Genomic DNA, 21,442 nt, shown 5'->3' with positions numbered 1-21,442 from the left:
AGATAGGGATTAGCAAAAGAAGCCTGGGGAGTAGAGACTGGGATTGGTTAGGAGAATGAGGCTGGAACAAGGAGCTGGGGTAGGGAAGAGACAGGACTGGGACAAGGACAGTTTGGAGGTGATGAGGCAAAAGGGATCCAGCATGGGGAAAAAGGGCAGAAGAGTGTGCCCAGTAGGTCTCGCCATTCCTCTGCTGTTAGCAAGTATCTTTGAAACCTACTGCCAAATATCCCATCCCCTTCTAGTGCTGGTCCACATAGAAGATGCCATACTATTGGTATCAGTTACTCCATTAGCTCAAGTGGCAGGGAGTGTATGTGGTGGGTCTCAAGTTTCCAATCTTGCTAACAACCCATGTGGGTGTTAATATGATGCCATGGGATGGAATTTCTGGTTTTTAAGATTTTTTTTTAAAACTTAGGATATTGCACGCGTGCGCACGCACACACACACGAGAAAGGGGAATGTCTTGGGAAGGTGGGGAAGTGACTAATTTTTGGAAAGAAGTGAGTTTGAAGCACAACTTGAACAAGAAAAGAGGGAAGAGAATAGTATGGCATAAATGATCAGAGAAGACATTGCAGGCATAGGACACAGCATGGGAAAAGGCATTGAGATGGCTGAAGGAGAAGAGAGCATACATGAAAGAGATCTGTACAATACCCTTTAGCAGCTAGTAGGTGATAGTCAATGCCAAATATATTCCATAATTCAGTATGCTCAGGAAGGGCCGGACTGAGGTAGTATAAAAACTGATCCTCTATTCACAATAGAATGCATTCCTGTGCAATTATTCTTGAAGTCTTTTGTGAACAATGTGGGGAACAAATGTATGTAACTTTTCCCAGTGTTGCACCTGACTTCTATCTCAGTAGGCCTTTTGCAGAACTTCTTTTTCCTGAGAACGGGGTGGATTTTAAACTAAAGCCTGCTTCCTTTACACACTTGAGAGGTCCCATGGTTATCAGATGCGACTGTTTCCATGAGTAAGGAATCCAGTTTTGTTACTGTTTTTCAACCATAGCTGAAAATAATAACAAAAAGTATTTCATTGTTGAGAGACTGTCTTAAAATAGGACCAGTAATGCTGATGTTTATTGTTTGAGATGGCAGCACATAGTAGTACATCAGGACTGTTCTGGCAATTGACCTAGAAACATGCTTGCCTGAGTTATTAAGCACCTGTGTAAAAGATTATCCTTTTGTATTCTTAAACATTTCTTATCATGGAAAATACATTCACTTATTTAAATATTCATGGTAGGTCAGTGAATTTGTGTGGAATATATCAATCTGGGTGGGCAATGGGGTAAAGTCAATGTAACACATGGCCTAATAGTTTAAAGTCTAAAGTTAGGGTCCTAAATATAAGTAGCCTTAGTTTCAGGAATGCTAAGCACCCACGAATCCCTTTGGGAGCTGCAGATAAAAAACAGGCTATTGTTGTTTAGAAGCCTAAATATGGATTTAAGAACCTAACATTAGTTTTGAAAATTTTGGCCACAGTGTGCAGGATTTAATGGATCCTAGAAGAATGGTGTTGAGAAAGGATAGGTGGAATAGCGGGAAGATGGGTTGGGAGACAGTGCTGGCTTCTCCCTATTCCACCTACCCTTCCTCAACACCATTCTTCTAGATGTAGCACCATCATTTGATACGAATATCCCATAGTTTTACCAGACTGGGTGAACGATTAGGGCGTAAACGTGAATCTGTCCAAATCATCTGCATTTACATCCCTCAGAATAAACCCAACATTGAATTTGAGATAGACACTTCTGTCACAGCACAGACATCATCGTCTCCACATCACAGTACCCCGCATTCTGGGAGCCCATTGCTGGAGTGTGGACAGTGGGAAGAAGACAGCCATCTCCCCTTGTGGCTGGCCAGAAGAAAATGTCCCTATGCTCCACTAGCCCTTTCAGATAGAATAGCTGCAATATGAATTCCTGGTCAGGATTATGGATCTTTGTCGAGAACAGCAGAACTAAAGTTCTTTGGGTTCACTCAGCTCCAATTCTGCAGGTTGAACATAGTTTACTGCAGGTGAAGGAGTGTTATTGCATCATCATCATGTTATTAGTAAATAAAGACTAAGTGTGAAATCAGTAAGAGTTTTGCCATTGATTTCGTTAGGACCAGGATTTCACCCTAGGAGTAAAACTGAACATAAAAAGACAATATGGGCACATTTTCAGTCACAAATTCTGGTGGGACAACAGGAAAGACATGATTGTATGGTGTCTGGCATCAATATATTGCTCTTTTGATAGCGTAAAATGTACTTTATGCAGGAATCATAGCTATAACCCATGGGCATGATTCCTCTGAGGATTGCAGTATGTGGTAATCTAACCCTTGTAGAAGAAAATTGATTTATTTTCCTTTACGGATATTGGATTTGGAACTCAAAATGGAGGTAGCTGAAACTAAGTTAAGAACAGAGGGGAAAAAAATCAGGCCTTAATCCAGTATTAAAACAGTGAGAAATTGGTTCTGGGACCCTTAATCCAAATCCTTAGAATATTGCATGCACATAATTGGTTGCTGCACAGTAACATATTTTACAGCACTTCTGGAGCATTCTGAATCCCTAGAGCTTAATTTCCAATATAAATTAAATTCTGAGAGAACACTTCCTAAACTTTTTTGCCTTTAGATATTTCTTCCAGGGATTCAACACATCTTTTTCAACTTAATCAAAAATTGTCAGAATGGTTCCATATATAGCATATTGATTTTACTAGGGAGTTATTACTCCTATATTATGACTCCTTATCAAGTTTACATCAGACACACTGAAAGTGAAAGTGTCTTTCAGGCATCTACTACACTTAGAAGGAAGTATTTTAATTAACAGTCTGTGCCCATGACAGTGTTGACAACACTGATTTCAGTGGAATCATACTGGCATAAAACTGGTATATCATAGTTGGGATCAGGCTCATATAGTCTATATGCAAGACATATAGTTAAGAGAGAGAAATTCCATCAAGGATTCATATATAGCAAGAATTCGTGGAAGAAACAATCTTGTGTCTTCTCATTCAGTATATCTTTTGCTCCCTGGTTGTACTGAGAGCTCACTCCCATATTTGATCTCTTCATGGAAACTCACCAGGCCCATCTATGGACTCTCCCAATTTCCCAGAAATGTACACAAGTCAAACACAAAGAGTTGATGGTAGTGTGAGATTGTATCTAGTATGAATTGTTTCACGTCATTATGTTCCATTTTTTCAGGAATACCTACAATTTTATTTTTGCACCTTCTGTTTTCAGTCATCTATACAGGTCATTTTATCCTCCAGAATAGGGGTGGCCAACCTGAGCCTGAGAAGGAGCCAGAATTTACCAATGTACATTGCCAAAGAGCCACAGTAATACGTCAGCAGCCCCCGTCCCCCATCAGCTCCCCCGTCTCACTCCCAGTGCCTCCCACTCACGGGCAGCCCTACCAATCAGCACCCCCCACCCCGTACCTTGTATAGGAGTTGGTGCCTATACAAAGAGCCACATATTAACTTTTGAAGAGCCGCATGTGGCTCCAGAGCCACAGATGGGCCATCTCTGCTCCAGAGTCTTGTTGTGAGTAGTTACATTCAATTAGGTCTCAGTCTGATTTTGTATGGAAAAGATTCTAGTCTCCACCTCCATAGCTCTTGCTAATTTTCCTGATATTTTCCCTACCATCGAAAAGATTTTGATATCCCCTATCTCAGAGGTTGTATAGCAGCTTCAGCATTTTCCTCAGTATCTTGGATTCTGAAGCATTTCCCCCATTCCTTTGCTCTCCTTTTATAGACATTTAAATGTCTCCATCAACATTGTTCGCTCCAGTGTACAGAAACATGTTGTTAGAAGTTTTATAATACTTCCCCCTCACACATACCCCAGGGCAAGTTTGTAACTGAGACCTCTACCAACAGCTCATTAGCATGCAGTTTTATTAAATTCATTATTGCTACTGTTGTGAAGGGAGTCACCAGATAGCACTGTTAAGCATACTCTTACAAAAAAAAAATTCTTAGCAGGTATGCGGGGTACAATCTGGTGTAGTTGTTAGTTTTGTGATGCAGTTGTATTGAGAGTGGTGAACAATAAACTCTCGTTTTAATCTCACTAACAAAAATCAGTTCTTGAGTAATAAGTTCTTCCTGGGAACTGGGCTTTGCTGCCTTGGTTAAGATTTCTGAAAGATGGGGTTGCCTGTGTGCCATTTGTGACCACCTCTGCTGCAGGACTGGAGTATATAGTGTAAGAGTATATAATGTATACTAAGAAAATACCTTAACTCCATAGGACTGACAGTCTTCTGCAACAGAAAACCAACATGCCAGGCCCCAATATCTGCACCTGCTCAGCAGAGGGGTGACAGTAATATACATAAAGGACTAGTTTGGTCCTGGCCCCTCTCTGGGTATGAAAAGGAGGGAGAGGGCTTGAGTATTTTTTTCCTTTCTCAGTCCTACCTCTCTGCTTGGTGGCCAAACACAATAGATCAGATTTTCATCAAGATTATTCAGATTTTCCCCAGAATAATACCATTGACATCAGCAGAGTTAATGTGGATTTATACTGAGCAGAATGTGGCTCAGTGAGTCCATTGAGACTGCAGAGTTAGCAATGCTGTTCAAGCTAACCTCTGGAAAGGAGGCAGATCAACGTCCACTCTTCTTTACGCCAGCCAGAAAAGCTGACCAGACACGGAGGACAGTGGACAAAGGTTGGTGTAGCAGCCATATTTTCTGGCCCCCAGGGCTCCAAGAGGCAATTCTGTCTTTAATTTCCCTTTGGGGCAGGTTGCTTCCATATGTCACCTAACCTGAGGTAATGCCTTAAAGCTAAATTTGAGCTGCAAATTAGAAATGGGCAGAAACTGCAAAGTTGGGATCTCTGTCTAGTTCTGGATCCAAACTTCCCCATAGATGGAGAGTGTATGTGGGGGGGCGGGGCAGGTTTAATTCCACCCCTACATAAAATAAACAGTTTTGAATCTGGATGAGTTTCATGAGATGGCAGTATGAGATCCTGTCAGATACAGTGTATGTTTAGATTTTTAGAGGAAGGGCTCCATTGGCTTCAGTGATCGATGTATACCAGCTGAAGACCTGACCTAAGTAATGTAATAAACTCTGTAGTTGTAAACTGTCTGACTGGATGATGAATCAATGCCTTTGAAGACATATATGTATATATAATATTCCTTCAAAGTCAAACATTTATTATCTTCTGTCAGGAATTGCAGCATTAATTAAAACATCAGAGGGCAACCCAAGAAAAGTGTATTTAGCACAAATAGAAGCCTACATTGTATGGTAGGCAGCATTGTCTGCACATAATTTTAGAAGTAAGTTGCCCCCTACAAGTTTTTTCTTACTTCCTAATTCATGTGACTGTCATACGATAAAAAAAACATTCGCCCCCAGTAGGTTTTGTGCCATCAGTTTAATTGAGTGCATGAAAGATTGGACTCCTTAGTAAGCTGAATTAGTTCATGAGCCATTACTAAAATATAAGGGAATGGAGATTAGCTTCCTACTGAATAGTTTACTGCTGTGGCCCAAGTTTTTAATCCACAAGAAAAAACGCAGTTTGGCTTGAGTTACTCTTTTGACAGCTGAATTATACCCTTGGTGACAGCTTTCATTTAAAGTGTAATAAACAATACTTCCCCTGCATCTTCAAGAGAGGGTCTAACAACAGAGTGCTTGCTACCTGAAGGCCTGGAGAAGGGAAAATGGCAAAAACCTTAAGATTTATCTGTCTACCCTTTAGCATAGAGAACAATCTATAGTAGTTAAGTTTTCTGGTATATGGTATTTGGGGCCATTTTTCCAGTGTGTGGACTCACTGGTCATAGTGGCAAAAATGTGCATGCTCCCACTGAGTCCAGCACTCAGGTTCTGCTACCTTTCCGCCCCACTGAAGTTAGGGGCAGCTGGGGATGGCTTAGCCGCTGGTATAGGTAGAAGCAGCCTATGGGCTGCCCTAACTTGTACTGGTTAGAAGGCTCCACAAGGCCTATTTCAGAGATCCAGGACTGCCTGATGGAATGCTCCAGCCATACTCCACAAATAGCTATTATGCGAGGGGGTTGGGAATGGGTGGTGTAGAGTTAGCTACAACAGCTTTAAACCAGTCAGGGGTTCCCAGCTACCTTATTAGGGTTGTTCTCTGTCCCCTTCATATCAGCTGCAGCTACCAAAGGGGACCGATCTGCCTTTGGGTGTGCAAAAACTACCACGTCTGCATGACTAAAACATTCGGGTTTGATCATGGATTGGATAATTACAAAAGTCTCAGATCTGTGACTATGAATGTCTGTTTGCAAACACGTGAGATTCTTCCTTGGCAGTGGACATGTGGTCTTTTTTGTAAAGGCACCCTTCTTCCCACAATAGACTGTTTGTCCCATTCCATCCCAGAATGTTATGAGCTAGGACAGATCCTTAAAAACCCATATTTCTAACTTTCTTTTTACTAAGAATTTTTCCTGAAAAAATCTATACAAATATTGAAAGTATTGGGCAAATCTTTAACAATGGATAAGCATTGTTAATCATAGGGTTAGAATAGACTGCAAAATCGGCAATCATCCTGTTTTTAAACCACCAAGGTAAATATTATCTGTCCATAGTTTGCTTGCAATTAGTACTAACAAATGTAACCACTATTTTTATTAATAATTCTGCAAATAGATGAAGGCTGTCTGTATCACTATTATATTAACTAAGCCATATGCCAGGGTGGCCAAACCATGGCTCCCAGAGCCCCCCACACCTCATCATTCCCAGCTAACAGACTGGGGAAGGGGGTGGGAGCTCAAGGCTTCTGCCCTGCAGTGGAGTCATGGGGCTAGGGACTTACGCCAGAGACGACTCCTGCCTTCTAAGGCAGGGGCACAATTTGAAAGTTCAACCCTCCCAACAGCTTGAGTCACATGACCCCAGGCACCCTCCCCTCTTTCCTTCAGAGGCTTCTCCCTTCAGCTCCCTGGTGTAAGCTCCATGTGGAGAGGCAGTGACCAACAGCTGGGTGCTGCAGGGAGGGGGCTCTGCTTTAGCTCATTGGGGAGAAGCAGTAGCAAAAGCAGCTGAAGTCCTGAGCCTCGGCAGGCACTTCTCACAGGGCTGAAGCTCCAAGACTTCCTCTTCCCCCCAGGGCTGAAGCCTCAAGCCCCAGCAGGAGCACACCAGCTCTCAAACTTCTGAAGATTGTCATATGTGGCTCGGTGGGTCAGGTAGTTTGGGCAGCCAGGCCACATGCAATCATACATAGCAGTATCATTAGGGTAACAGCAAAGTGAAGTCAGATGCAGTATATAGGTTAGAAACATTCTTTCCTCTTTTTCATACCATCATGTGTCAGAGAACACAACTGAATAGAAATGGCCTATACAGAATTAGGCAGGGAAAGACAACATGCTGTGACATGTAGCATTTCTTCTCTTGGAAGTGAAAGGAAAGTGACACTGGTGTTCTGAATGAGGTCTACCATTAGCCACTGTAGGTGGTAAAATCAGCTTGTGAGATGCCTTTTGCTTCATTCAGCAGCATGCCTCAGTCACAAAAGGCTGCAATTTAAAGTGTAAAATGTTACAGTGCACATTAGCAAGCAAAATTGTCAACCCTAAGCAGGCAAAAATTGTGAGTCAAGCCTCCCAAATATGAGATTGCCTACAAATAATAAATTGGGGTTCTTTTTATTTGCCTTCTGTTTTTGAGCCTTTAGCATGCACATTTTCAAGTTTTCTCTGCTGCCATAAGGGCTAGAAACTTACTTGTTTTTTCTTTTTAAATAAAAGTTAAGATTCTCACCTGACTCTAGGAGCTGGGGCTTTAAGAAAATGTATTAAATATGACAAACTTGCAGTAAAATCATGAAAGTTGGCAACACTGCGTCAGGCACATAAAGCTGTGCTAATAATGTTGTGTTAATGCACAAATACTCTTAGTAAATTGGGCTATGTGTGACTTCTGATCACTGTAGTCACAAACAGGACCTGAGAAATGGGAACACACAAATACTACTAAGGTGTTTGGAGCATGCAGTTAAGGCAAAAGTTGTTTACTCCATTCTGCAAAACGCACTGTCAGTGCTATTGCACGTCTGGTAAAGAAATGGCTAGGAAGTCCATGCTTCATTGGGGAGCCCGAATGATGCAACTGGTAAACAATTAATATTTCCTGAGAGACTTATATATGGGCACAGGTCTGAGTGGAACACTGACCATATTGGCATAGAAAGCATCAATGCAGGAACCCTGGTCACAGCCAGATCTGTACATGGAGAGCTGACAAAACTAAGCAGTGTCTGGTGTATCTTAGGCTGACTTTATAGGGTTTGAGCCAATGCCTATTGCAGTCAGTGGTTGCAACCCTCTTTGCTTTAGCAGAGCAGGAGCAGGCACTAAATGCACAGAGATCCATCTGCTCTTTTGCATTCTTCTCACCTGTCAAAGGAAGTTCAGCACTGAGCCCATTAAGTGGAATGCAGTGTCACTGTGAAGAAACTAGACAAAACTCCGGGCTGTCCACAACCTTAATTTCTTCCTTGCCACCTTCTTCTCACTGTATTGAAATGGGCGGCTACAGCTTTAGGGTTTTTTAACTTCTGCTTTGATCGCAGATGAGCTAATCCCCTGAAAGAATGAAAAAGGAAATCTTAATGCTACTCAGCACCAGGGCCGGCTTTAGGAAGTGCGGGGCCCAATTCAAACAGTTTCGACAGGGTCCCGGCAGGAATGACAAAAAAAAAAACGTAAAAAAACACGTGGGGCTTGTACTCACCGGGCGGTGCTCCGAGTCTTCTGCGGCACTTCGGCGGTGGGTACTTCATTCACTCCAGGTCTTCGGTGGCACTGAAGGACCCACCACCGAAGTGCCACCAAAGACCCGGGGCGAGTGAAGGACATGCCACTGAAGACCCAAAGTGCCGCCAGGTAGGTAAAAATTAGAAAGGCGCCTCTAGCCAGGGAAGGGATTCTCACTGGGCACGCGGCCCTCTTAGGCACGGGGCCCGATTTGGGGGAATTGGTGGAATAGGCCTAAAGCCGGCCCTGCTCAGCACTTACGTAGCACTTTACATCTTTGAAGCGTTGTCCGTGTTAATTATTATGACCCCTTGCATCATTAATCTGATTGGATTCTATTTCCGTAACAAGGAAGGTCATTGTAAAATGACCGTACTTAGGCAGCAGCTTATTGTTTTTTAAACGATGATTAATTTTACCTGGTGTATTTCAATTCCTATTGTGATTTTTTTTTTTTTTTGCCAAAGGAAAATAAGCCTTTTATTACAGAACAGAAGTGAACGGGTTTGAAAAGATTTCTCGCACCTCTGAACATGGGGATGTTAGGAAGTCTGTAGGTGAGTCATAGCGCTACCATCATCACTGCTCTGTCTTCCTGCTCTGGAGACTGCCAAGGTCCTGCCATCTCTCCCTGGAAAAAACAGCACCAGAAAAACATATTAGATGATGATGTGACATCTGTATGGAAGGGTCAGCATGGTTTGTTCAGAATACCTGTGTATAAGTGGTATAAATCAGCTAGTTCATCTTTACCTCACATCTAGTTCAGTTTAAAATTACTTTTGTCTTGAGAATCCTCCAGCTGACTTTTAATGTGGTTAAACCATATAAACAATGGAATTAAATGTAAAATGTAATATATTATGTCAGTTTGTTTTGATTATCATTTTATTATTTAAAAATTCTAAACTATGAAAAATACATTAATATACCAATAATCTGGAAAGTTTCTTTCAGGCTTAGGCAGTTTTTATTAATAAAGATGATGTTTGCGTTCTCAGTGAAATATACCTTTATACTTTTTCACTGTTTGATCTAACAAATAATCCAACAATCTAATGTAATTAAAATCCGTTAATGTTTGCACTCTAGATTATTCATTCAGTAAGTACTCCTTTTCCCTCCAGTAGTAATATTTAAGCTTTTGGCTACCATGATATTGATAGAGATGAGTTTATACAGATAGATATACTTGTGTGTCAGACTACTTGTCTTACAATTACAACATGTATACAAATCGAAGGTGAAAAGTTGCAGGGAGGAAATAGCATGCAGTAACTGTTTGAGTATGCACTAACTCAGCTGTTCTTAATTTTTCTTGCCAAAATATCAAGTCTGATGGTAGTACAAGCAACAATAGACACACCTTTTCTTTAATAATCACAGTTAGAATCTCGCAGTTGTTGAGAACAGGATGAAAAGGGATTGTACTTGTTTACTTGAGGGTAAATCATACTGTATTTTTTGCTTTTGTGGTTTGATTGAGGTACCATTTCATGACCTCATGACAATCTCACATCCACCTTTAGACTTTTTGTTTTAAATTTCAGTCTAGGTCAGATTCTGTGGTTCAGTCATCAGCTCTAGAAATGAAGTTTAGAAAGGAAGAACTACCACAACTTTAACTACACTGTTTCATAACAGTGAAACACTGTCAAATCTGTTTAATTATAGTGGCAATTATGAAACAGCAACCTTCTTGCAAAAGATCCACACTGTTGATTGGAGTTGGCCACCCAAGTGACCTTTTGCCTCTGGAAGTCTCCCTTCCCTTGTCACCTCCATCCCCTCCCAAAGACCAGGACATGATGGTTTTCTGATTTGTCCTCAAAAATATTAGCTTGATCCTGCAGTCTTTTGGTGTGCAGATCTCCCATTGGCTTTATGAGTGTTGAAATGCATGTCCAATATGGGCTGCAGGATCATACCAAAAAGGTGGGGTCTTCCTAAACATAAAGCATAAGGTGACTTGCAGTCAGGTGAAGGTTAATTGATCTGTTTCTAAATTTAGTTGGGATCAAGGTGAATTAAGGTAGAAACCCTGGGACCAATGGGTCTGGAGCTGCCAGAGTACACCTGAAAGACTGTGCAGGAGAGAGATGTGGGGTAGGTGATGTGTATTGGGAGGAAGTTTCAGTAGAATAGCAGGAAGGTCGTGAAGACTAGCAGCTCTACGGGAACCTTTTCAGAAGTGGAAGAGTCTGGCAGAAGTTTTTGTTAGCTTTACTTCACTCTTGGGTATAGTTTGTTGATTTTTAAAACATCTTAGACAGAGATTGAGTAGAACGAGACTCCAGGATCCAAACACCGGGGAAGCTTGGATCTAGATTGTGGGCTTCTCTCTGGATTTAAATATCTGTGGTAAACTGACTGTGGTAAACTTCAAGACATAAAGACTTGAACGTTAGTCCCTTTTCTTGTCTTCTTCCAGGTGAACAGGAGCCAGCAGTCAGCAGTGATTCTGATATATCATTGATTATGGCGATGGAGGTGGGACTGTCTGATGTGGAGCTTTCCACCGACCAAGACTGCGAAGAGGTGAAATCCTGAAAAACAAGCAGAAAACCCTACTAAACTAAAGGGTAGGCATGAGGGGCAGGGACAGAGTCAGCTTTCTAGAATTTGGACCAGTCACATACTCTCTCTCACACTCACACACATACACACACACTTATACACACATACACCCCTCTAGAACACTATCAATCCAGTGCACTCCTTTCTGAGATGGTCATGAAAAAGCAATAGCAACAGTTGCGTCTACCTGGATGCAGTTTCATCATCTACATATGTCTGTTTTGTTCACGTGGAAGATGAAAGCTTATTGTTTTCCCACTCGCTTAAAAGCAATCCTGTACCTCTTCAGTGGCTCGTAAGTGTACAACTGAAATGACAACTTGAGTGTTTTCTACTCTTGTTCATTGTTTTTTTAAAAGAAGATGTTTATTTATAGTTGATTATCGATGGACACTGGGTTTTTTTTCACTGACTGACCCCAGCTTTTCCAAGAGTTCAGTCTGGAAGTTTGAATTCTTCTTCTCTGATCATTTCATGATCTGTCTCCAGGATTTATTATTGCCTTGACATTTCTGCATGAAGTATGCATGGCTTTGAAAAGAAACAGTGCTTCAGCACTCTCTATTAATATGAAGCCTATTTTCTTTAAGATTTTAAAACCTTTAAAGTGGGTCTTGGAGATTATATCTTCAAGAGGCCTTTACTAATGTGAGTTGAAGCCTCCAATTAATTGACATTGGTGTCTTGTTGTTTAAAACTGCATTATGTTGGCTTTGACTTACAGAGCTCAATTAAATGCACAGACAGTAACGTGTAAGAGAGAAAAATAATGGCACTAAACTTCATGCTGTACTTGCTATATTTTCTGCCATTGACAGCTCTGGTATTAATGGCCTTCCTCCTGACTTCCTTGTTAGTGGCTGGAAGACAGGATCTAGTTTAAAATCAGGTACTTCCTTAAATTTAAAAACAAAAATCAGCAGATCAATGAGTGAGCAGTTTCAAGAGGGCACTTGGTAATCCTCATGTGGTATTTGTGGCTGATGGAAATACTTTTAGAAAAGGTCTGAACTGCAAAGACGATTACATTGTCAGTTTCCAGAATAAATAGTTAAACCAAGAGCAGCTGGACAAATTGTTTACCTTCATATTTTTAAGTGCAATTTTTGCACAGAATTGTTAGCAAACACAAGGATTTAGGTGAATCTTCAGAGACCTTTCTAGAGACCTCTGAATGTGGCAATACGAGTCAGATGAGCTACTCGTGTATTTGAACCTGAAAAAAATTTCAGCAGAAGAATTCAATTTTTTTCTGGCTGATAGATTAAATATTAAGGCATCGTATCAATGCCAAAACTGAAGTCTTTAACTGTTAGTAGCCTGTCTTTAACTATAACTTACAGAAATGCACCACTTATTGCTAATTATTCAGGGGGCAATTTTATGTTTCAGTCAAAATATTCAAGTGCAAAGGAGTACTGTCAGCTTGTTTATAAGAGAGTGAACATTTTCTTTTGACAGTCACATGATTTGTATCACATTACCCCCTCTTGAGCAGGTCAGTGGAATCAACAGCACACAGCTCATATACAAATTGCAAGGAAAGGAAAACTATTTTCACCTAACTGTATTATAGCAGAATCTCAAAATGCCACTGTGTTATTTCAGCATTGCCATTTTAATCTCCTCTTTTCAGACATACTTTAACTATAAAAATTTACTCCCTGTTGAAACATGGGCACGTGAGGTCTTACAGTAGGAGGAGTTTAACAATATTTTTTTTGAAAAGCTAGTTGATTCTTTCTTAAATTACAGGATGGGTGGGGAAGAGGGAGAGAGGGGGTTTGCTGGACTCTTTTTGTCCAGTTATGACTCAATTCGTTTTGTAGATGAAATTTTGAGTATTCTTAGTCCACACAAGTGAACTAGGAGCTTTCAGCATAATAACCCAAGCTAATGACAATTCAAAACTGTGGCCGGTGCACACACCATTACCTTTTTATAAACAGTTTTTAAAATATATCTTTTTGTTGTATTAAAGGGACATAGTCAACTGGAAATCTAGTCAGTTTGAAAAGCAAGCTAAAGGTAGTGTCAGACTCTTCACTTGCTTCGGGTCACCATTGCCAATATTTGTGGGTTCAAAAAAATCTTATTATAAGCTTTTTCTGTTCACTCTCTCTGTGAAATGTTCACGCTAACCTCAGGGGAATGTGACTGACAGAGTGAAGTACATCCTTGGGCACAAGGCAGCACATAAGCCCCAGAAATAATACTGAAATGGGATGTAAGTGATGCATAGGCCTTGTGCACAGGGATGAAATTCACCTAAATTGGCTATACAGGGGAAATAAGGAAACTGATTATACACAAAGAGCTCTCAATACACAAAGTAAAGTGAAGTAGAGAGAGAAAATTCACTAATCTCTCCCAGTGACAGTCATCTTAGGTGTTACTTGGATCAAGAGTAAGTTTAAAAAAAGTTTCTGACAGAAACATGTTTAAGTTGACTGTGACCCTTAACATCAAATATTTGCAGACCATGAATAGACAGAACAATTAGAATCATCCTTAATGCCGGAGCATGAATTGCAGTGTAGCTGACTCAAAGCATTTATTTTATTACAAAACTTTTGTTAAACTAATGTCAAGGGTGAGCATTACCAGTTATCTCTAACCATCTCCATATTGAGATGATCCCAACATTAAGGCAGGCGAGGTCAGTACTTCCATGAGGGATGAAAGAAAACCTTAACCCCTTGATTTGGTTGGGACTGAGGCACATGTTGTGAATGGGGATGCTTTCCTAAATCAGGACCTGATTGATAGTGTTCTTTGTATTTGAAATTTGTCAAGCACCTTGGGAATCTTTGGCTGAAAGATTATTACATTACGTTATTAAACCCACAAAATCAGGGAAGTTAGTGTTAAGACTAACTCCACATAACTCATCGTACTGTGCAACGGTATACTGTAATACATATAGGCCCCAATCCTACAAATATTTATAGAGATAATTAACTTTACTCATAGGAATAGCCCATTGACTTCAATGATGCTACTCACGTGAGTAAAATTAAGCATGTACTTAAGAATTTGCAAGATTTGGGGAATATTATGCGAGATTACCCCCTGCGTAGACCTCCCTGTAATTTCTGCTTACCATTATGTTTAATATTGGGGTTCAGTATTAAAGGCTCAGTCCAGCACTGAATATCCATTGACTTCTGGGCCTCAGATGCTGGCTGTACAGGCAGCCTGCCTCCTGTCCAGAAAACAAGTCAGCCTGCCTTAGGGAAATGGCGAGTTCATGGAAATAGAGCGTTACAATCTGAGGGAGGAGAACTGTCTACTGTCTGTTTCTCTTCACCACCATCACCATACCTGCTGGCGCTGCAAAGCCCATTAGAGTTCCTAGCTACTCCTAGGGCTAGAGTAACCTCCTGCACAGTGTCACTGGCTGGGGAGACAGATCAATGCTTTAAGGGTATGTCTACGATAGAAATGCTACAGGTGCGGCACTGCAGTTGTGCCACTGTTGAACTGTAGTGTAGATAATCGGTACAGCAATGGAAGGAGTTCTTCCATCACTGTAGTTAATCCACCTCCCCGAGGGACAGTAGCGAGGTCGACGAAATAATTCTTCCACTGACCTAGTGCTGTCTACACCGAGGCTTAGGTCGGCTTAACTACATCTCTCAGGAGCATGAACTGTTCACACTGCTGAGCAGCATATCTAGGTCAACCTAAATTTTAGGTGTGGACCAGGCCAAAGAAAAGAAAATTCTTATTGTGGGAAGAGAATCCTCTTGCTTCTACCCTCTTTTGCTGTTCTTTTCATCCACATGAGCGTTTCTCTGATTTCCCATTCACGATGTGGGTGAATGGTGAGAAATCTTTAGCTCCTCCCTGGATGAATTTCATACCGAATAATATCTTTAACACAACCCTTTAAAATATCTTCCAGTTGCTGACCTTGTTCAGTATTCTGCAGCACCATTCCCAGAAGCCATTGAGCTGATCAGAGACTATGACTTCACCTCTGGGGAAGGCCCAGGCTTGGGCAGCCATGTAATGCAGAGATTGTTACTGAGGGGGTTGTTTCTCCTTTGGATAAGTAGTAACCTCTGCAGCTGTGTAACTTAGGAAGCCTGAAGACTCTTCAGGGATCAGCAGTTGAAGATGTGAATTTGGGCAGACAGAGCCCACACTGTGAATTTCTCATGGTTTTTGTGGGTTTAATTAAGCTACATTCCAAAAGACCAGTTGAGCGTGTGAACCATGTAAAATGTGCATGGACAAAACCCTGCACTTGGGGAAAAAAATGCACTCACAGGATACTAGCATTTGCATGTGTAAATTGGGTTTGTGAACACAAATATGGGTCTTGTGCCATCTGCCAGCTGTGCATCAATTCTCCCTGTTTCACCCATTCTGCAAGGGGCTGAAAAATTGACATGAAATTTTACTTTTTTTCTGATTTACAGTAGTTTTAGAACTTGGGGAAGCACTGGGACAATCATAGGTCAATAATTTTTAGACAGAATAAATTGATTTAATCTTCCTGGTCTCTATAGTATTGAATCCACATGTGTATGTGCACAGACAGAATGATATGATTTTTAAGAATGAATTGTAATGAAAACAGCAGGAGATAGAAGTTTAGTCAGTTTTTGACTTAGAGACAGTGACACAAAAAAGCTAGTTTAATAGCTTTTTAATTATTTAATAATTTAATTGAAAACTATTGAATTCATACATGGGGAAAGCAAGGAGGACAGCTTGGTTCCTATCACCAAGGTGATAGCTTTGTTAGGAAGTGGACCTAGGACCTTTATAGGAGGTTTTCCATGGACTTCAGTGAGATGTGGATCTGGCCCATAGGAAGCAATTGTAAGAGGTTAGTATTTTAATAGGAACTTGTCACTTGTTACATGAATAGTTAGTGATATAATCTCATTTCTGATAGAGGTGGGCCCAAGTAACAGACTTCAGATTCAGATCGAAATTTGAACTATCCCAAAGTTTGAAGGTGTCAGGAACCAAGATTTGGTTTAGGGCCATCTCAGGTTTCTGTTGTTTGTTTTTTTTTCACCTTCCTCCTCTTCTGAATCAAAACCATCTTGTCTAATTATGAATTCTTCCATTATTCAAACAGAGCTGAATTTCCCTGACAGGCATTTGCAGACTGCTTTGCACATGTATGTGCCCTTAATTAGCAAACGTCAGCTACTGATTTTCCAGAATATGGATTTTATTTGCAGTTTCTATTCAATGTAGAAACCTTAGAGTGCAGTAATTTTTTTGTATAGATTTTCAGACTTACATCCCTATGAATTTTCTCTGTTTAATATACATTGCATTACTTCCACCAGGAAAATTTATGATTAAAAGGCAATGATCAGGGCACAGGCTTTTATATAACACAGGATGCAAATCCTGGTCTTGACAAGTGGTCAGAGTTGCAATGACAATGCATGTTATGTACAGCGAAGGCAAATGCATTTCAGCTGAACAGCTGTGAATTGCCCAGATTTTATTTATAGGTGGCTTGTTCCTAACCAGTAACTGTCCCTAGGAAAGTTTAGGGCTAAGCAAATAGGCCAGAATGAGCTACAGGGATATGGCCATGTGGTCTGGGCATATAAAGGTCAGCACTGGCAAATAATCACTTACTGATTTTTATTTCTTTTTAATTAGTAATGGTTTTTTTCCCCCGATAGGGATGTTTCTGTAGATATCTATAAAAGAGAAGGATGCAAATCCAAGCCATAAGCATCATGAATATATGCTGTATCCAAGTTGATCTGACTTTACAAACTGAAATTGTAGCACCAGATTTTCTGGTGTGATGCATCCACTTTGCACCATACCCCAAGTGTATTTTGGCCCTACAGCATCTTAACCAACCCACAGGGAATCACTCTAGTGTAAGACTGATCTTGCAGAGTCACACAGATGATATAGGAGCTCTTAGCCCATCCCACTCTCTGCTTTCTGTGTTGCAGAGGGAAGGGGGCAAGGTCAGAATAACACCAATCCTCAGCCACATTTTTTGCCTTGGTGGATTTGGCAGCATAATTTAGAGCAGCCATTAGGTTACTCTAACTCATCACAAGAGCCGTAATCTTCCCAGAAGAGCAACAAGATTATGAGAGTGGAAATGTGAGCTTTATGCCAACTTTGTATAGCACCCCTGATATGTGCTATATGAAGCTTACCCACACCCCTGGATCTGGCCTGTACTGCATATTGGCCCTGATTTTTATTTACACTAAAACTCTTTACACCACTCTGGCAGTGCAAAGAGGCCTCAGTGTAAACAAGAATGAGGGAGGCTTCTTTGGTTACAACATAATAAAGTTTAGATACTTAGTAAAAGTAAAAGTAAAAGTACTTGTTGTTTGAGGATTTCAGGGTAACCTAAGCACTCATATCAACACTAATGAGGCCAACAGTCTAACAGCTGGATTGTTCAGGAAAACTGAGCATTGACTAATTTATTTTAGAGAGCCAAAGAAGTTAACCATAGATTGGTCAATTAGTGTCAAAGAATTTAATTGGTTTGCTTAGAGTAATAATTTAAATAATGAAATATTTTATAAGCGATAGGAAGAACAGGGTGACACTGTTACTTTAGTGGACATTTTTCTAATAGCAGCAGTTGATCCAACACAACTAGTTCTTTTAGTTTAGCACATTGTTGCCTGAACTAATTGATACTTTTGCTGTTGAAAAAAGAACACCAGATGGACTTTTTAGTCTGGAATTTGTTCATGTACCATATGGTACTTATTGATTGATGAAGTGGATAGTTAAGGAGAAGAGCGCCCTCTGCAGCACAGTTTCTAATCTGCCGGCTAGCGTTTTCAAAGGACTTACTCATTACAACCAATACTAGCTCTTCAGCAATTGGGAATTTTTGTCACCAATAAAAATACTAGTTCTTCAGCAACTGAAAATGTGGTCCATATTTTACAAAACAATGCAAAAGGGGAAGGTGCATTAAGGATGCCGTGAAGTTTCATTGAAAAGCCAATGAAAGAACTTTTCACCTGAAAAAGTCAGTGTTTCTCAAATTATGTTCTTTGTGATTCGGTGGAGTGAATGCAAAAAAAAAAAAAGGAGAGAACATTTTTTCCTTACAACTTTTAAAAAGGCATCAGAATCAACATACTTCTTTGCTATGAATGTAAAAGGTTATTGCAGTTGTGAAATATCCAAGTGTTTTGTATGTGTACATACTCCCATCCTTACTTCCTGTTTTATGTTATTTACCTGAAATGGCTGTACCATTTTATAATTAGAAATATAAAAAGGGGATGGGGTTGGGAGGGGTTATTTTTTAGCAAGATGTTCCTTGTATTTAGTGAACATTGAAAATGATTTTGTACTTGTCAAAATATACATTCCATCCATTTCCAGAAAATAATTATTTTTATTTAAAATAGTTTTTAAACAAAAACAAAAAAATGTGGCATCCACTTAGCATGCAGTTCATGAACAGAGCAAAAATATTCCAGTCTCTGGCAATGGCTCCACAATTTTCTCTAGTGATGTATGTTCCAGCAGACCAGTACCAGCAAATGCCAATAAAAAAAATAAAAATAAAAGGAAAAAATAGAATATTTAATTCCTTGGTGTATTTTATTTTGTGTTTCAGAGAAAGACCTGCGTATCTTACTGAAATTATGTCCAGTTAGAAAACTGTATTATAATAGTGAAATATTAAAAATTAGAGCATAATCCTGCTTCTCATACCTTCCTAAAAGCTGATGCAGGGGCTGTTGTTCCTATACACAAAATGTATGTTTTGTTTTGCTGAAGACCTGCTATGATGAAGGTGTATTTTGCAGTGAGCCTCCTTAGCTGGCTTTACAATCCATTTCTGCAGAGCCTTTGATGTTTGCTGTAATAGAGGTTACCCCTTCACCTCTGCATTAAGAAATTTTTCTATCATCCAAACAACCTCACTTTGATATGTGAAACATCTAACGAAAAACCATGAAGGAATTACATGGTGGTATTTGCATAGACAATTTTTAATTAAGCATTCTTTGCTAGCTGTGAATTGTCTGCCTAAGCAATGCAGTAGTGGTTTGTGAAGCAAGACATTTTTCTAAGCTTTATTTTCTATACAGTATTGCAAATGTATTTCAATTTTTAGTTAAGTCTTCGCCGTTATTTTATTATGCATACATCTCCCCCTTCAATGCACTTTATATCTCTTGAAAAATATGGGAGTCAGTGAACTATCATCTTTAAAGGGATTTGCCTGAAATCAAGAGGCACAAACTTTTATTTTGCTTTAGTATATACTGTAAATGCTTAAGAGCATAGACAGTTGGGGGAAATGCTGGAGTGTTAAGGCTGATATTTGGAAACATTATTCAGTAGTACCACCTGGCTATTTTTGTGAGAGGGTTATAATGTAAATATGTGAGACTCTGTTATGTACTAGTTAAATATTGCAGCTATAAAAGTTAAGATTGTGAATACTAAGAAATTTTATTGCAACTTTTTTAATAAAAGTGGATCTGATTACTGTGTCATTCATATTTTCAAACAGAACTGTAAAACCAGCTTTTGTTGATACATGAAAATTTCTAATGCTTTCTTGTTGAGTTTTTCTCCGACTGAGTTTGGAGTTCAGAGAAATCAGTAGCACAGCCTACAGCGAGGCAAAAGTAAATAAACAGTTCTGCTGATGAAACTTGACTGCTGCTATTGCAGTCCTTTGGATTTTTCTAATGATAAGACTACAGATTGTGCACCAGATAAATACATCCACTAGGGAGAAGTTTGAATTCATGTTACTTGTGACAGGTAAGATTTGAACTCAGGTTTTCCAGAGTGAAAGGCTTATTCAGCAATCTACTGCACTAATTAGCCCCTGCTTTTATTTTTAAAATAATCAAAGCATGTTTATGCTCAGCAGACGGGCTCGATGCTGCTAATGCACAGATGGAGAAGATGTTAAACTGAGGAACTTTCTCCTCCCCAGATGCTTTCTGTCTGGAAGTAAAAGATGTGATGTCTCTGTTCAAAGTGAAGAATTGGCTTGATGCCCTGGCTATCATTTTCCTCTCTCGCACAGCCATGGACATGAAGCCTTGATCAGTGCCCCCATGATTCAAGTGTGCCAAGCTGTGGGAGAGCTTAGCAAGGGTTATGTTGACTACATACCGAATCATGGCATGAGCAGAAACTACTTATCTTTAAGAAAATTAAAAGTATATTTTAGCACATATGAAAAGAGCTAGATTGAAATCTCTGGAGAGGAAGCACTGCTTAGCCAGCAAAAAGATACTGCCCAATAATGGTAGTCCAAGCTTCATCTTGCCTAACCAAACCTATCCGGGACTGTTCATCTGCAGTAATTTAGAAGCTGCTCATTTTCTATGCTCTCTCCTGAGATTGCCAATAAAGATGCCAGTTACTTCCAGTTGTGGTGAGTTAGAGATATGAACACATGTAAATTGGATGGAGGTCATTTCGCACAGATCTCCAGAACACCATCAGGTGAAGAATTTCCCTGGACCAGTACCCTAAACATGAACACCTTCATTTCTTATTACTGGCCTTGAGTCACCCGGTCCCTCAGTCTATAAGAATCAAAATGCAGCACAAAGCAGGCTGCTTAAATTTCTTCCTAGGGGCTCCGTTGTGAAGCAGCCTATTTGGGCAAGGAAGTCAGCGGCACAAGGTGTCCTTTTACTTCCCTGTAAGGGCTACCCATGTCACAGGCTGCAACCTCGATGGCAGAGCAGCCTCCCTAGGTGAGCTGCTCCGCCTCCTGCACAAAAGCCAAAGAACTGACAGGCTGGAGGGGAATGGGTGCACCCGGCGCTCTGCTTCCTTAACACACCAGCCGGCACAGCTGAGTTGCGCCAGGGAGCTGGGAGAAGTGGAAACCAAAGTGTGACTTCTAGGGCAGTACAACTATCAATATTCAGGGCAGCCTGTGAGGTGCCAGTCTAGCCGTAAGTGATCATAACACCTTTGCCTTTGTGAACGGCTGGAAAAAGAAATACTTATTTGTTCACAGTCAGAATGGAAGAAAATTCTATTGTATGGTAGTAGCTCCTACAGTTACTGTGCATGTGA

General features: G+C 40.3%; 1 protein-coding gene across 1 annotated transcript in view; it reads left to right on the top strand.

The window, feature by feature from the left end:
* RNF150 (ring finger protein 150) overlaps nucleotides 1-19,876 on the top strand; it is a 222,781-nt gene extending 202,905 nt beyond the window's left edge. The window contains exon 7 of the mRNA XM_050946554.1: nucleotides 11,250-19,876. Within this exon, the coding sequence (XP_050802511.1) occupies nucleotides 11,250-11,368 (119 nt within the window). The 3' untranslated portion in view covers nucleotides 11,369-19,876. The remainder of the gene's footprint in view (nucleotides 1-11,249) is intronic.
* The last annotated feature ends 1,566 nt before the right edge of the window (nucleotides 19,877-21,442 follow it).

The sequence above is a fragment of the Gopherus flavomarginatus genome, chromosome 3 (genome assembly GCF_025201925.1).
Source record: "Gopherus flavomarginatus isolate rGopFla2 chromosome 3, rGopFla2.mat.asm, whole genome shotgun sequence".
NCBI classification, from domain to species: Eukaryota; Metazoa; Chordata; order Testudines; family Testudinidae; genus Gopherus; species Gopherus flavomarginatus.
This window is presented reverse-complemented; position numbering and strand designations above follow the sequence as displayed.